This window comes from Falco punctatus, assembly GCF_963210335.1.
Source record: "Falco punctatus genome assembly, chromosome: Z".
In the NCBI taxonomy this organism is placed as follows: Eukaryota; Metazoa; Chordata; class Aves; order Falconiformes; family Falconidae; genus Falco; species Falco punctatus.
Window position 1 is genome coordinate 40353692 of NC_137586.1, and position 14627 is coordinate 40368318.

At 40.2% G+C, this 14627-nt stretch overlaps 1 protein-coding gene across 4 annotated transcripts in view; it reads right to left on the reverse strand.

The window, feature by feature from the left end:
* Nucleotides 1-5416: 5416 nt before the first annotated feature.
* The window catches only part of SMC5 (structural maintenance of chromosomes 5), a 52063-nt gene continuing 42852 nt past the window's right edge, over nucleotides 5417-14627 (reverse strand). For all 4 annotated transcript variants that reach the window (XM_080371685.1, XM_080371686.1, XM_080371687.1 and 1 more), the window contains 4 exons: nucleotides 14407-14526; nucleotides 10340-10519; nucleotides 10150-10245; nucleotides 5417-7383 (listed from right to left, as the gene is read on the reverse strand). In XM_080371685.1, the coding sequence (XP_080227811.1) occupies nucleotides 7243-7383; nucleotides 10150-10245; nucleotides 10340-10519; nucleotides 14407-14526 (537 nt within the window). In that variant the 3' untranslated portion in view covers nucleotides 5417-7242. The remainder of the gene's footprint in view (nucleotides 7384-10149; nucleotides 10246-10339; nucleotides 10520-14406; nucleotides 14527-14627) is intronic.

Genomic DNA, 14627 nt, shown 5'->3' on the forward strand with positions numbered 1-14627 from the left:
GTCTGTTTTGCCATGACAGTGATTGCTGAGTGATCTCCCTGCCCCCATCTCAACCCATGAGCCTTTTGTTATATTTTCTCTCCCCTGTCCAGCTGAGGAAGACAGTGATGGAGCAGCTGTGGTGGACACCTGGTGCCCAGCCGGGGTCAGCCCACCACAGGTTGCTAAAAGCAAGTATTTTCATGAATTAACTTAACCTGGTACATTGGAACGGTGCTAGGGTGTGACTGCAAGATGGGACCCTGGACCGAAGGGAGCATGTAACCCTGCAGCAATGCAGGCAGAGATGGAGGGGTAGAAGTATGCCATCTGCATCTAGAGCAAAACTCGTAAGCAGCCTCCAGATTTGACATGATGCTGAGTTGGAGTTTTCTGTTCTCGGGCTTGATGGTCAAAAGACAGATACAACAAACTTAGCATAGGGTTGCTTTTTTTTTTTTTTCCTAGCTTGTCATGGATTTTAGGAATAAGGGACACAGCTCTGTGGCATTGGCCTCATTCTCCCTGCAATCCTGTCATAAAGGACTTTCCAAAAAATTATCATTCTTCACCTTACACCCTTTAATATTTGTCTTTAGTGCTCTAATTGGAATAGCTACCAAATCTTCCTAGTGCAGAGAAGGCCTTAGCCTTAGGGAAATGTTTGCAGCTTTTAAGGTCTAACACTCTACAGAACAGTCTTGCCAGGAGTGGTGTGAATTTTGGCTGGACAGGTACGACACGCAAAGATGGGGTGCACTCCAGTGGATGATGGCAGACCTCAGCACTGACATGGGGAGGTGTGAACCTGAACAAAGACCAACTGATTCAGAGAGCACAATTTCAACAAAGTGAATTTTCATTTTTCCTCTCTGCCAAGGACAGAAGAAAGGAAATGTGTCACAAAACGCCATAGAAGCCCAGTTAAATGCCTGCAGAATGGTTCAGAAAGCTGCAGCCAAGTGTGGCTTTCTGAACCTGCCTGCTGGGGTGACTTAAATGACTTTCACCTCCATGGGAATCTACAGCAATGTCATTCAGCACTCAGTCTTTCAGGGCTATGGAGTCAGTGAGGTTTCCTTTCTGCATCAGACCTCTGTCACAACTGCTACTTTCCCAACGACTTTCGCTTTGGAAACAAAATCCCTTCCAGGCTGACCTCCTTGCACCTTCCAGCCACATCTGACAAATTACATCAACAATAACTTAATGCAAAGTCAGAATTGTCAGAACATTGTGCTTACCCAAATCGTCTTTAAGGGACTGCCTTAAAGTATGGGAAGCTTTCCCAGTGGCAAGAATTTTGCAGCTACTGTGTTTTCAGTGCCATGATCTCAATTGAGAAACCCTCTGTCCCCTAATATACCTCCTCAAACGCTTCCACAGGTATTATGAAAATCTTCCCATTTCAAAAAGGGAAGGTCTTGACTGGCATTAGTTCTAATCCTTAATAGACACTTGTTTCTGTATTATTACACGCTGCATTTTTCCAGTCCATGTATCTCTACATGGAGCTCATGCATGCCATTTGGGGTGAGAGAATGCAGTTCCTATTGCTTTCAGCTTGTATTTTTGAACTTGCTACCGTTACTGTTTTTTAATGACTTGTGGATCCCAATTGACAACTGATAAACATCCTATTGCTTTTCATACCAACAGCCATCAGTCTGTTTTAGTATTGGCTGTTGCCTCTGAGGCTACATCATGATGATCAAAGCAACACCTGGATGTCTGCACAGCTGGACACAAGGTACAAAGGAAATGAAGCATGTACACCTCAGACTAGGAGAATCACTAAGCAGATAAGGACAGCTTACCATTCCATGATGCAAGAAAGCCCTAAGGGAATTCAGAACGAATAGAGAAAGAAACCAAAGAGCACAGAGCCCTGCTGACATTGTGCTAAAAGGGTGCACAGAAAAGTCTTGGGCTTTCCAAATGGCCTCTTCCTTTTCTGGCTAATAGGTAGAGGCCAGAACGATAGCAGAAATTTCAGGAGAAACTTCTTTCCCCAGCTTTAACTGCTGAGCACGATGTCATATGGCATAGGATATCCCTTTGGTTAATTGGGGTCACCTGTCCCGGCTGTGTCACCTCCCAGCTGCTTGGAAACTTCTGTGCTGGTGGGGCAGTGTGAGAAACAGGGTAAGCCTTGATGCATGCTCAGCAACAGCTAAAACATCCCTATATTACCAAGTGTTCTGGTCACAAATCCAAAACAGCCCCATAATACAAGCTACCACGAAGAAAAGTAACTCTATCCCAGCCAAAACCAGCAGAAGTATCGAAAAAACCGCTGGCTTAGCGGAGGCAATAGATCAACAGAAGGAAGGCTGAATAACTGGTAATTACTTTGAGGGCAACTGGGGAGCAGATGAATAGTGGAGAAAAGGTGGTGGAATCTGGTGGAAAGCAGAGAGATGGGAACTGTTGGCAGGGGATGGCACCATTGGGAAAGAGCTGAGCCACAGAAGAGGATATCAGACGGTAGGCTGCTGTAGTGCTGGTTATCACTTTTACCTTCTGCCTCTGCTGTTGCTACTTGCCATTACCTTTCCACGTTTTCCCTGCTGGATTTCAACACTGCTACAGTGGTGCCTGAAAAGCTTTCAAAGGCTAAACACATCTGGTTCCTGCACTCATCTCCCCTCTGCCTGTTTACACTTCAGCCTTGCCAATGACTAAAGTTAGCACTGAAGTAAAACGAAGTATAGTAACTACTAAATCAACTCCAGCACACAAAACACTGCCTTTCATCCAGGCTGTCATAATATGCAAAGGACAGGTGGATCAACTAGCCTCAAAGGAGAAACGTGGCTATAAGTCTGAGTGCAGCAGCAAAGAAACATTCCTGCGATTTTCCAATGTTGAGGCTGGGACAGGGGGAGTATTTTTCTTGGAGCAGAGGTGGATTTAATCCCCTTCCCCATCTCCTTCCTCTCTAAATTATGATGTATCAAATCCCAGTTTTATTCTTAATTAGTGAGGTACTTGGAAAAAAATGCTTCTGTAACAAGAAGTTCTAGGAAAATTTAATTTGGGCATTGTGTTTCAGTGAGTCAGAACTGAAGACAGTAATTGTGGCTCAGAGTTGTTTACAGTGAAGCTAGAATGCTAAGGTTCCCCCTACTGCCCGTGACACAGCTCTCCTGCCAGACACCTCCCATCAGATACTGTGTCAATCAAATCAGCAGAAACTACAATGCACCTTTCAAGCAGGCCAAATAAAGACAGGAAAGGACAGGGAAACGATGCATACAGCATCAAAACAACTTCCATGAAATTGAAATACATTTTCATGTACAGTTACTAAATACTGCTGAGCCAATACAGCCCTTCACCTTAGTGTGGTGCTCCTTTCCCAGTACAGGTGGTGTTGAAGGTTGTGGGGTGCAGGGACAAGAGAAGGAATTATGCACTGGATGGGACCATCCCTCAGCCAACCCCCAGGGACACCCACAGTACCCTTGCTCAGCTTAGCAAACACTGAGCATCTTTAATTACAGATCTCCTTCTCACATTTCCTTCACCCCCCAGGGTAAACCCCACTACCCAAAGCCTATGCACGGACAGCACAGACAGTAACAACATGTTAGCATTATGCAAAGTGTTGGTAAAATTGAATGACAAATTCCACATCTTACCTATATCGACTCAACGCTTTTTGAAGACGACACTATGAATGGCATGGGAATTGGGGACAGCAGGTGAAAATTAAGGCCTGTTATAAGAGATGTTCAGAAAATTAAGAGGCTTTGCTAAGGAACAAGCAGGTTACTGCAGGTTCGTGGAAGAAACCCAAGTCAGTTTCTACAATCCATAGGAAGCACTATTTGAAGATGGTCCAGAAGCTTCTGGAAACAGCCAGAGAGTTTAGTAATATGAGGGGGCTTCTTAGCACGAACCACACACAAGAGCCTCCAGCAGTGTTAACTCTTAAGTAAATTTTGCTATCAGGCCTGGAGCAGGTGCCAGGCCTCTGAAGAGCACCTGCCATACTCCTCAGTGAGCATCCTGCAGCAGAGACCAGCTCTGTGTGTCTTACCCCTCACTAACTCCACAGCCTGGAGAATCAATGTTCCCAGTCAGCAACAGCCTCAACACACCTCACTTACTTTTCTTCCAATAAAACCCTAAGCTTCATGGAAGCATGTTAAAAGCACTGTGGTTGTGCAAGGGGCCCTTCCTCATTAGAGTCTGCTGTTCCATCCGGCTGAACAAATCTCCTAGTTAACAACAGGTACATGCACGAGTGCCATTTACAGCCATAAAACACAGTCAGAGGTGATTTAGAAGTGCTTTTCAGTATTTGGTTCCTCAAGATCTTTCTATTTCTCACAGTCAGCTACAATTTCTGCCGCTTTACCTCTTTGTCTCAGTACATGAGCAGACACAGATGTTTGTCAGAACTGCAGATGGTGGTGGAAGAGGATCTTTGCCATCAACTTCAGCTGGTCTAAACAACAGGGAAAAGTACTTATTTTTGGAAAAAGATCAATTAATACTTCAGCTGTCAGGACTATTTGGGGGTCTTTCCACTTCTACATTCTTGAGAAGTCCTGTCTAGTCAGCAGGAAAAGTTGGATACTACATCTATATTTAACCTAAACTCCCATTCATCCTGCCTTCTCCAAGTTACACTGAGATTAATTCTAAGGGCTGTTACAGCAAGAGTCCCTGCAGGGCTGAACAGCAAAGCATGAGGAACAGCAAGAAAGCTGGCAGCATGGAAACACCCTATACACAGGTAAGGAACGCTTAACAACACTGTAGGTACACTGAACACCTCTGCGTATTTTCATGACTACACTATCCAGCTCAAAAGACTCTAAGCCAGAAGTTCTCTGTATGCGGATGGGATGCACCCGTCATGCGAATTAGCGGGTTACCAACAGGAACATGTGTATGGGAGGCACACAGTCGTGTTGTATAGCCCACTTCACAAATAGCGATGGCCACTTTTACATACAAAGTTAGTTTTACAGTTCTTTTTTAAAGGTTTTAGCTAGGAGAGCTGCTGGATGGTGAAGCTGTACTGGTCAGTAATGTGACAGTGGTTTGGTTTTGCAGCTCATTACACTGTCTGGGCTAAGTTAACATGAATGACAGCGTCATGTTAAGGCTGCAGCCAGTTATGTTGAAATCAGGACCTCTGGTCAACAGTTGACAGACGTCCAAGGAAAAGGAACACACCCACAAGCCAGTCATCCTCTTCACTTGTGCAGTGTGGCAGGCACGTATCCAAAGATGTAATTTTTGGGAATGGATCTGAAGTGCCATCCTCTTGAAATAAGTGACTTACATTTCATCTACCCCAGCCTGAAACATGAGAAAGGAACTGAACTCTAGGAAAAAATCCCATGAAGCTCTAAGATGATAGCATTACGAATACTCAGTGCTGTCTACCCATAGAAGAACTGAGGCCTACACAGGTCCATTTAAGTAGTTTCACTTATTTAGACAGTGAAAACAAATAGTACTTTATTCATACAGTGATCCTCAGAGACCAAACAGAATGTCTGTTATTTCTTTAAAAAAAAAAAAAGAATGGAAAAAGCCTTAAAAATTCAGGGTTATGAGAAGCTAAGTATTTTAAACATTAAAGAACACATTTAAAACCCAGATCTTGCAATACAGTGGACGGATATAGGCCTGTAGCCTCAATTAAGTGGAGGATACTCTGCTGGCGCACTCAATCCCTGGAATACAGCCCAAGTTTCCACACTCTTCGTTCTTCTGTCAAATATTTGTGTCTGGACACTAATCCTCATGGAACTTATTCCCGGAACTCATTTCACAGTCAGACAGAGCTCCATTGATCAACAGTAGCCTGTGATATAAGAATGTGTAGTTCTCTATTCCCTTAAAGGCTGTTCAAAACAAGAACTACAGTACTTAACTTCTAGAATCTGAAACCTTCCAGATCCTAGCTTGTATTTTGCAGTGGGTTATTTTATTTGTAAAATTCTAATGTAAAAATCCAAACATAGCAATTCCATCAAAGTTCATTGACAGGATGCTGTTAAAAAAAGAATTCCACTCAAAATCAACTGAAGACCAAATTTTGTATAGAATTCTACTGAAGGCTACTTCCCCCATGAAAACAAGGATACCGCATATTTTCAGACTGTGTTCTGGGACATAAATAATTTTTACATACGTTTCACATACCAATTGTAGTTTCAATTTCTTTACAAATCATATTCTTCACAGTTCAGTATTAAGTTTTTCTTTTTTTTTTTTTCAATAGTTACTAAATAACCTGTACCTTGTTTTAGGCATTTAGCATTCTGTTGATGACATGTACTTTCAAGAGCTTAACAGCTATGGCCAAAACACCAGTAATGAATTTTATGGCTATCTGTTGAATATAATGCAGCTGAACCCTTGTAAAAAGCCTCCTGGTCTTAACAGACATGTGAAATCAGCAGGCTCTCCATCTATCACCAAAAACATACCAAGTTTTACTTTAAAAATAATAAAGTTATATATTGCTTCATTTTACTTCTGCAAGCTAACTAGCTCGTTGTTTCAAAAAAACTGGCTCTAAGTCTCCTTGCTGAGAAAGACTTGCTAGAAAAATACAGATCTTCTCCTTCCAGGAATATAAAATGGAACATTAGCTCAAAAATAGTAAATAAAAATAAAGTATATTATTTTAAGAACAGTATATTCTTTTTAATAACTTCATGTATTATTTTCACAAAGTAAAATCCAATGCATAGCTACTTACAAACCATTCTCTTCCTATACATCACCTTCATTCATTAAAAAAGTTTCTGTTTCAACAGGAAAAGTTTGGAGAACATGCTTAATTGTGTTAGAAGCCTTATCCCCAAGACTTAACCCTACGACTTATCCCCAGGACCTGAACACTGTTTACCAAAAGCAAATGCCTGGTTTCGGACAAAAACAACACCAACAAAAAACCCAGACAGAATTAGTCCAGTATAACCTAGAAAAACTAACTGTACTTCTGATGTTGCATTACTGATAACATAGCAAAATACCAGAAACTTCCTTTTTATTTAAAACACTGTCGAGAAAAAGTAGGTTATTTGGAGAAAGAGGTCACTATGAAATATTTGAAAAAAATCATGCATTTTTAAAGTGTTAGACTTTTACACAAGTTTGAAGAATTAAAACTCTTAATCATCAATTCTTTACAGGATCTCATCTTTCACAATTTCTGAAGTGTTGAAGGCCAGATGTTTCAACAAGTTCCAAGAACACATTATATATACACATGTATATATATATATATCATTGTTCATCCATCCTTCCAAGTCGCCGTCGCCGCCTACAGAAAGCCTTTAAATCCCATTGGCTTGCCTCCAACATAAAAGGTCCATTGTAAACAAACAACACCGTCATCTTGTCATTGTAGGTGAGATTCTGCAGGAGCTGGTGAAAAACACAAAACCCGAAGTCAAAATAGCTAGAAGGTATGTTCCTCATTCTCTAAAAAAGGTGCAGGAGGTCCATGTAAAGATCTCAAAAGGCCAATATAGCAGGATTATAGTCTTTCTGACAGATGATGTGTATTTGTTCCTAGACAACCACCCCAAAGAGACTCCATTCATTCTTCAGGCAATTTCCAAGCTTCACTATTTTTACTACAAGAAAATCTTTGTATCTAATTTGTACCTTCCTGCTGCAAATGAGGTCATTACCTTCTTGCCATATCCACAATGGGCAGAAAATATTGGCTGTATTTTGTTTTTTCCAAGGCAGGAGGCAGAGTTACTTGGGCACAATTATTATGTCTCTCTTCAGCATCATGCTCCTCTGAGCTAAGCAATTTCTATTTGTGGAAACTCAAAACTTTCAAAATTTCTTAAAAGTTGCACTGCTGTCTTCTGGAGCAAGTCCACCCACTGTATTACTTTTCTGAAGTGTCAGCCAAAGATGGACATTTACCATAATCCAAACCTTGTCACGCACAAACCCAGCAGACTGATAGATGTCATGCAAGCTGTAGAGTTATTTGCAGTGCTCAGAATGACTTTTAGCAATTTACTTGCAACTGATGCTCAGCTTGTCATCCATAGTAACTTCTTTCCCAATCATTTAGACATTTATGCCTTAGACCAGATGCTGTTGTTGATTTTTCCCACTTAAATACCAAGTTCTATGCTTGTCTGTGCTGAAATGCACCCTGTTTTCAAATAAATTTACCTAAGATTGTTTTGAATTCTAATCTTGCCCTCCACACCAAAGCAGTATTCACTCCAAACATAGTAATTATTTGCATGTTTAATAAATGTATCTGTTTCAGCATAAACTGATATTAAAAATACTGATTTTCAAACCCAAGACTCATTCCGCAGGAACACATTCAGCCCATCCACTCATTCTGACAGCGAATCACTATTCAGAATACAATTTTCCTAATCAACTCTACTGCATATTAATCTATATCCCTTCCCTTCCATAGCTTGCTTGAAAATATAGCTGAGGGAATTGTCAACATAAAAAAAAACATGTCAACTTTTTCCCATATCCACTGGATCCATATATAGAACTTAGCTTAGTATGACAATCTGTCATACCTGCTTCCTAGTAAGTGATGACATAGCATAGGCTGAGGAACAACAAGTACACTACTGGAACAGCAGAGTCTGACTTTCTCCTCAACCTGCTCTGTACAGCCTTTTAATTATCCTCTGATGATTCACCACTCAATCTCATTGGCTAAAACTTTTACATGAAGTGCTACCTCGGTAACGTTCTTTGTGGTAGGCTGTTAAAACTTCATCATGTTAACTGTGGTGATCACCTACTTGCAGCTGAGAAAGACAGGGAGGAAGGAAATACCTTCAGCCACCTCTTTATAACATCATCTCTTGCTGCTGAACAGTGATGCAACACATTCCTTGATCTTTCTCTTACCATGATGTTAAATGGATTTTTGTTTTTAAAGCTCTGAAGTTTCTTACTTTTGCTTTCTCGTTTTTACTCCAACATTTCTGGTTAGTTCTGTACACTCAGTTTTCCCCCTTCTGTATTCTTAGCAATTTAAGAATAAGCACAACTTTTTAAACAGACTCTGAACCCTAAACAGTCATCTTCTATAGTTCCTTATATGTGGAAAGCTTTAAAGTTAGTAGAGCCATCTCTGTCCTTTCAACATCCAAACCACTCATTTCTGAAAGCAGGAGAGAGCACAGAAAAGCAGATCCAGTAAGGAGAGAAACTATAAGATGATGAAAGGATAACGCAGAAAAAAAAGTAATGGGGACAGGAAACCACCAAACTGTGCAGAGGTAAGTATACTGCAAGATCAGAAGGAACAGCAAGCATCACCTTCCTCCTACTTTCAGTCAGGTAAATGCAGTAGGTGGCTTTTCTCAGGTGCTTCAACTGCTATTTACAAAAAAGAATAGCACATACCAGCAAGATTTTCTAAACCACAGTGAAGTACAGGATGCAGAAGAACTGGTATCTTAAAAACTGTACAGCCCATTACTGAATGCTTGACTCCTTGGTGTACAAGTAATGTTGACTGGTTTGATCTCTCGGATCAAGTTGAGCGTAACACTAGCCTCTGTTAAACGTGCAGGTGAGCAGCCACTCTATTTACTAGTCCTTTCAAGCCATAGCACCACATCACCACATTACCTAATCAGTAACAGAAGAGCACAATTAAGCACTGGCCACTCTGAACTAGGAAGTCCACTTCAAGCCATTCTCCACGGAGCACAGCACTGACCTTTTCTAACCGTCTCAGATTATTAGTTGAATAGTTTTCCTCCATTAATATGGGATTCCTCTAATTCTTGCAACATCATCAGCACTAGCCTGTTCCAGTATCACTATATAACTTGTTTGGCAATCAGTCCCTGCTACAATCCCAATTCTGTATGAGCTAGAGGCATTACATTTGGCAGCCTTCTTACATGATATCCCTGTCCACTGGTGGTTAACCTGTGATGCTTCCACAGAGGCCACAATTTCAGAATGTGTTCATGATGAGATGAGCCTTGGTATAAACTGTCTGAATTCTTCCCAGGACTGTCCTTAAAATGGACAAATCCTCTCACAGTTATCTTTTAATATTAAGTTCTTAGGTAAAACACAGATGTGTGATAATATCCCTGTAAACACTGTATAACCTAAAACTCAACTCTCCTACACATTAAACTTGTAGTTTCATTTTCCACCACGCACCTTTGGTGTAATAAAGAAGTACTGAGACGTGCTTTCTTTACAAGCAGTTTTCACAACCAATTCAAAAACTCTTCTCTCGTTCATTGGATCCATTCCCTAAGAGAAAAAAAAAAAGAAAAGAGTTTGCTCTCTCTGCTATGTCATAAGCATCTGTATAGTTAAGAGGTTATGTACTGGACTTGATCCTCACCTGATTGATTTCATCTACAACCCTGAAAGGACATTTGTTGAATTCCTGCAGAGCCATCAGGTACAACATAGTGGAAACACTTCTCTCACCTCCACTCTGATGATATGCAGTCAGTTCATGAAGCTCAGTGCTCCTGTGGAATTTTACTCTAATGCGAATCCCATACTTGTCGTACTCCTCCTATAAAAGCCAGCACTTGTTACACTCAGTTTCTCTGTACTACAGCTTACTTGGTAACGACATGCAAATTAAAGTAAACTTATGTCAAATGTTCTACAGGGGTCTACAAATTACTCAGGTTTAACTTCGTATCAATACGTTAATTCTATTGCATATATTTTCCTTAACTCTTTATCTTTCCTTGTAAGATAGAGAATTTTCAATACCACACCCATGACAATGATTTCTTAATTTCTGAATCCCTGGTAAGAAAGATTTCATACATATTAAGAACATTGACAAGAAAAAAATTTAGCTAGAAAAAGCAGAATGCAATGCCCCCTACAAATCTCATTCACTGTAAAAAATGCACAAGGGTAGATGACGCTATCAGCTTGAACAGTGGGATGACGGGGTGGTGTGTAGGTTAAGATCCCATCTGAACCTCTTCAAGGGCAAACAGTCTAACTAAACAGTAAACATTTCCTCCACTAGCAGATATGAAGCCCCTGCAAAATCCACCATGACAGCATTTTTTCTTTCATATTCATTCAGGAAAACCACACACAAGGATTCTGACCCTGGCCGCCTCTTTAACAGAAAAATGACACTTGCCAGCAGTCTGAGTCAATGATGCATAGGTGTGGGGATTACAGATGGGGTTCAAAAGAAGGTCCATGCAAGGAAATACATTCATGATTTGAGGAAAAATACCTTTTGGAATGCTTGCTAGTATTTCTGAAGTTCAGGGGAACTCAGTGCAGGAATGGCAAGGCAATCCCCAGTGAAGAAAGCCCATACTGATTGTTTACCATTTCGCCTGCATGAGACACAATCTTTATATGCATCTATGAAGTTAATGAGAGCTACAGGGAAGATTCAAAAGTTTCAGGAACAGGAGTTGCAGGTCTATCCATATTCACTGTGGAAACTTAAATCCTGCACTTGGAGGTCACTGAATCACATTCTTCTGATAACACAATTGCAAATCTCAGTGTAGAAGAAAGGAATGGAGATGATTGCTGATGGTTACTCACAGAATACTTCTTGATTTAGAAGGGACAGTTGTGGCAAAAAGACAATGAAGGACCAAAGAAGAAGCTGGCACATGCCAGTTTGGTTCAGATTGCCACACATCACAGTCATTAAAGGCATATGACCTGGCAGAGCAGAGTACCACTGCAGGGCTTGCGTTTCTGAAGAACAACGTCTAACAGCCACCATGAAGCAAATAAGCCTTCATAATAATAATAAATTAATAATTAATATATAATATTTATAATAAAATTTAACAAATCTTAGTCTTAAGACTGCCTTAAGAAACTTCCAAGTCTGTAGGAACAATTTTCAGCTTCTTCGCTACCTTCAGATCCTGCTTTGGGATGAGTAATGTACATACCAGACAGCACCTAATATTGGAGAAGATATATCAAATCCTCTCAGATCTGATTTAGCAGATCAGCTGATCTGCTAAATCAGAAGAACAAGTCACCTTTTGGTGTTCCTGTTTTACTACACCTGCAGGCAGACAAAGATCCTCAGGACTGAAAAGCCTAAGGTCTTACACTGCTATTTACTTCCATGTACTACAAACCTCTGGTGCTTCTGATTTACTAGCATTATAGAACATTGAACTGTGAATTCTTGAGGCTGAAGCAAATGCATACACACTTCAGGAGAGAATGAAGGAGACCTGACATAGTTATAAACACATTTGCTAAGTGCCACCTTTTTCCAATTTTGGACACAGGTCACCCTTCTCACCCTTGATGTTTTCCCAGTTAGCAATGGGCTGGCACTTCAAAGACACTGATGACCTGCCTTGAGGAGGAGTGCTATGCGAGGAACAAAGCAACGCTTAATGCAACTAGAACTATTTGCAAGCTGCTTTTGGTTACCATTTCATTCTCCCCCACTATGGAAGAAATTTGTTCTTTGGCATTTAATGCAGCTTATCAGAAGAATAATTAGCCTATTGGATTTGTAGATTGCAGTTTGATAGTCATGAGTGATAGTCAGGAGCCTCAGAAGGAATATCATGGGGCCTGCTTTCAAAACAAATGAATGTTCCTTCACTAAGCCTTCTGGAGGTTGTATTTTGCTAAGGGCAGCTAATAAAACATTCTACTAATCAGCAAAGATAACAGCATCATAGCATTGATGAACTTTCTCCATTTTAGTAGGATTTGATCCTGACAATCAAGTAGCAATCTCAACAGACCCACAATCTGGCTTGCTTAAGATCAGGAACACTTCAGCATAGTGAAGTGAAATAATAAATCCTTAAGTTCACAACCTCACTCCTTTCTTCTAACAGATACTTGCAGATCTTTTGCTATACTCCTTGGAAGGTGGCGCAACTGTGGGACATCAAGAACACAACAACTTCTTATAAGGAGAAATAAAAACCAGGACCTAAGGCCTCTTGGCCTTTATTGCCAGACTACTGGGAATGCCAATTCATATAACTGACAGATGTTCCAGGACCTCTCAAGAATGATGCTCAAAACTCTCTGTGGGAAATCAAGGAAGGTGAGGGCTACCACTGCTAGCACCCTGAATTCTGGTTACCAAGTGCTACCAAGGAACATCAGAATGTTCACTGAGGTTTCTGCTAGGATGTCAAGAAAGAACCTAGTAAAGCATTTCACACAGTAGGTAGTATCACCAAAGACATCATTGGATCTCAAGATCCCCTGAGGGCACGCTAGAGGCTTGAACTTCAGTATCACAGGAATATTTCTACCACACACAATTCTGTCTCAGGCATCTTTCTTTTGATATTTACAGGTCATGGCAAAAGAGTCTCCTACAAAGAAGAAGGGTAAGGAACACAAACTCCACAACAGATTATCCATCTCTGTATTATAGGTGTTGATGTCTTGAGGAAAAAGTTTTAGTTATCGGCCCAGTACCACTAGCTAACCTCAGACTATTTTTGACATCTTTGCAAAAGAAAAGCAAGACCTTCCAAAGAACATACTCAGAAAAACAGTCCAGACTCCCTTTGCTTTTAAATTGCTTTACTGTTCTTGTGTACTCCCTCCCAACTGACTTTTAGATAAGAGAGATATTTGTGTAATATAGATCTGACTTCACTATCAAAAGAACTGAAAAATCCATGTTTTAATGTCCTACTGTCTCATAATACTTGTTTCTATGTAAACACTTTTAAGCCGTTCATGTGGAGAGCCTTGTCAGTCACTACTCTGCCCCAGATAATAATTAACATTTTAAATATTTTAAGAAAAGTTGCTCAAGTAATTTACAACAGGAAAAAAATGTTTGTGTCAGCTTTCACTGTTGTGGAGTCTATGCATTACACATGAGTCGTAAAGTCATCATTAGAGAGATCAATTTAAAACAAAACACCCAATTTCTCTGCAGCCCACTGCACTGAATATTTCTCCCCAAGGTACTATCGATGCTTTAAGCTCTTCATCACAGGTAAACCCTGACTATAAATGTTACTGAGGGCATAACAGACATAACTTCTGAAACAGACAAAATGCCAGCAGACTCAAATAGAAACTACCTGTAGAGCCGAATCAATGTAATACTTAATAATAGTAGATTTAGCACTAAATGATAACAGAATAGCACAAATAGCCAAAAATGTAGAATTAAATCACTAACTTAATGAATCTGAGTTGAAGTAAATACAATGCTTCTAACTGAGCTCTGTAAGTTGCAACAAGCTTCCAAAAGTCAATGAGTTGAAGTCCTATGCATCTAGACAAAGGCTCTATTCCCTTTAATCAGAGTACTAGCACGAAGGAAGTGTGTTCATCAGTAAAAGTTTGTTACTTTTTTAAAAATAACATCTTTCCTACAATCCAAGTAACTTTTTTTCTTTAGCAATATACAAGCAGAAGATGTTATTTTTACATAGGACAAATAAATCTTACCTCATTTTCCACATGAAGATCAACTTCACCAACACACTGCATAGAACTAAAGAAGTTACTGAACTTCACATTAATTTGCTCAATCAGCTTTTTCAAGGGGTTTAGCCACTTTTCTTTGACCTACAAGGAGACATATCCAGGTAAACCCACTTTTGATAACTGAATTTTCCCTTAGAAATAGCATTTAAATTCAAAAATTATGTAATTACATAAGCTAACAT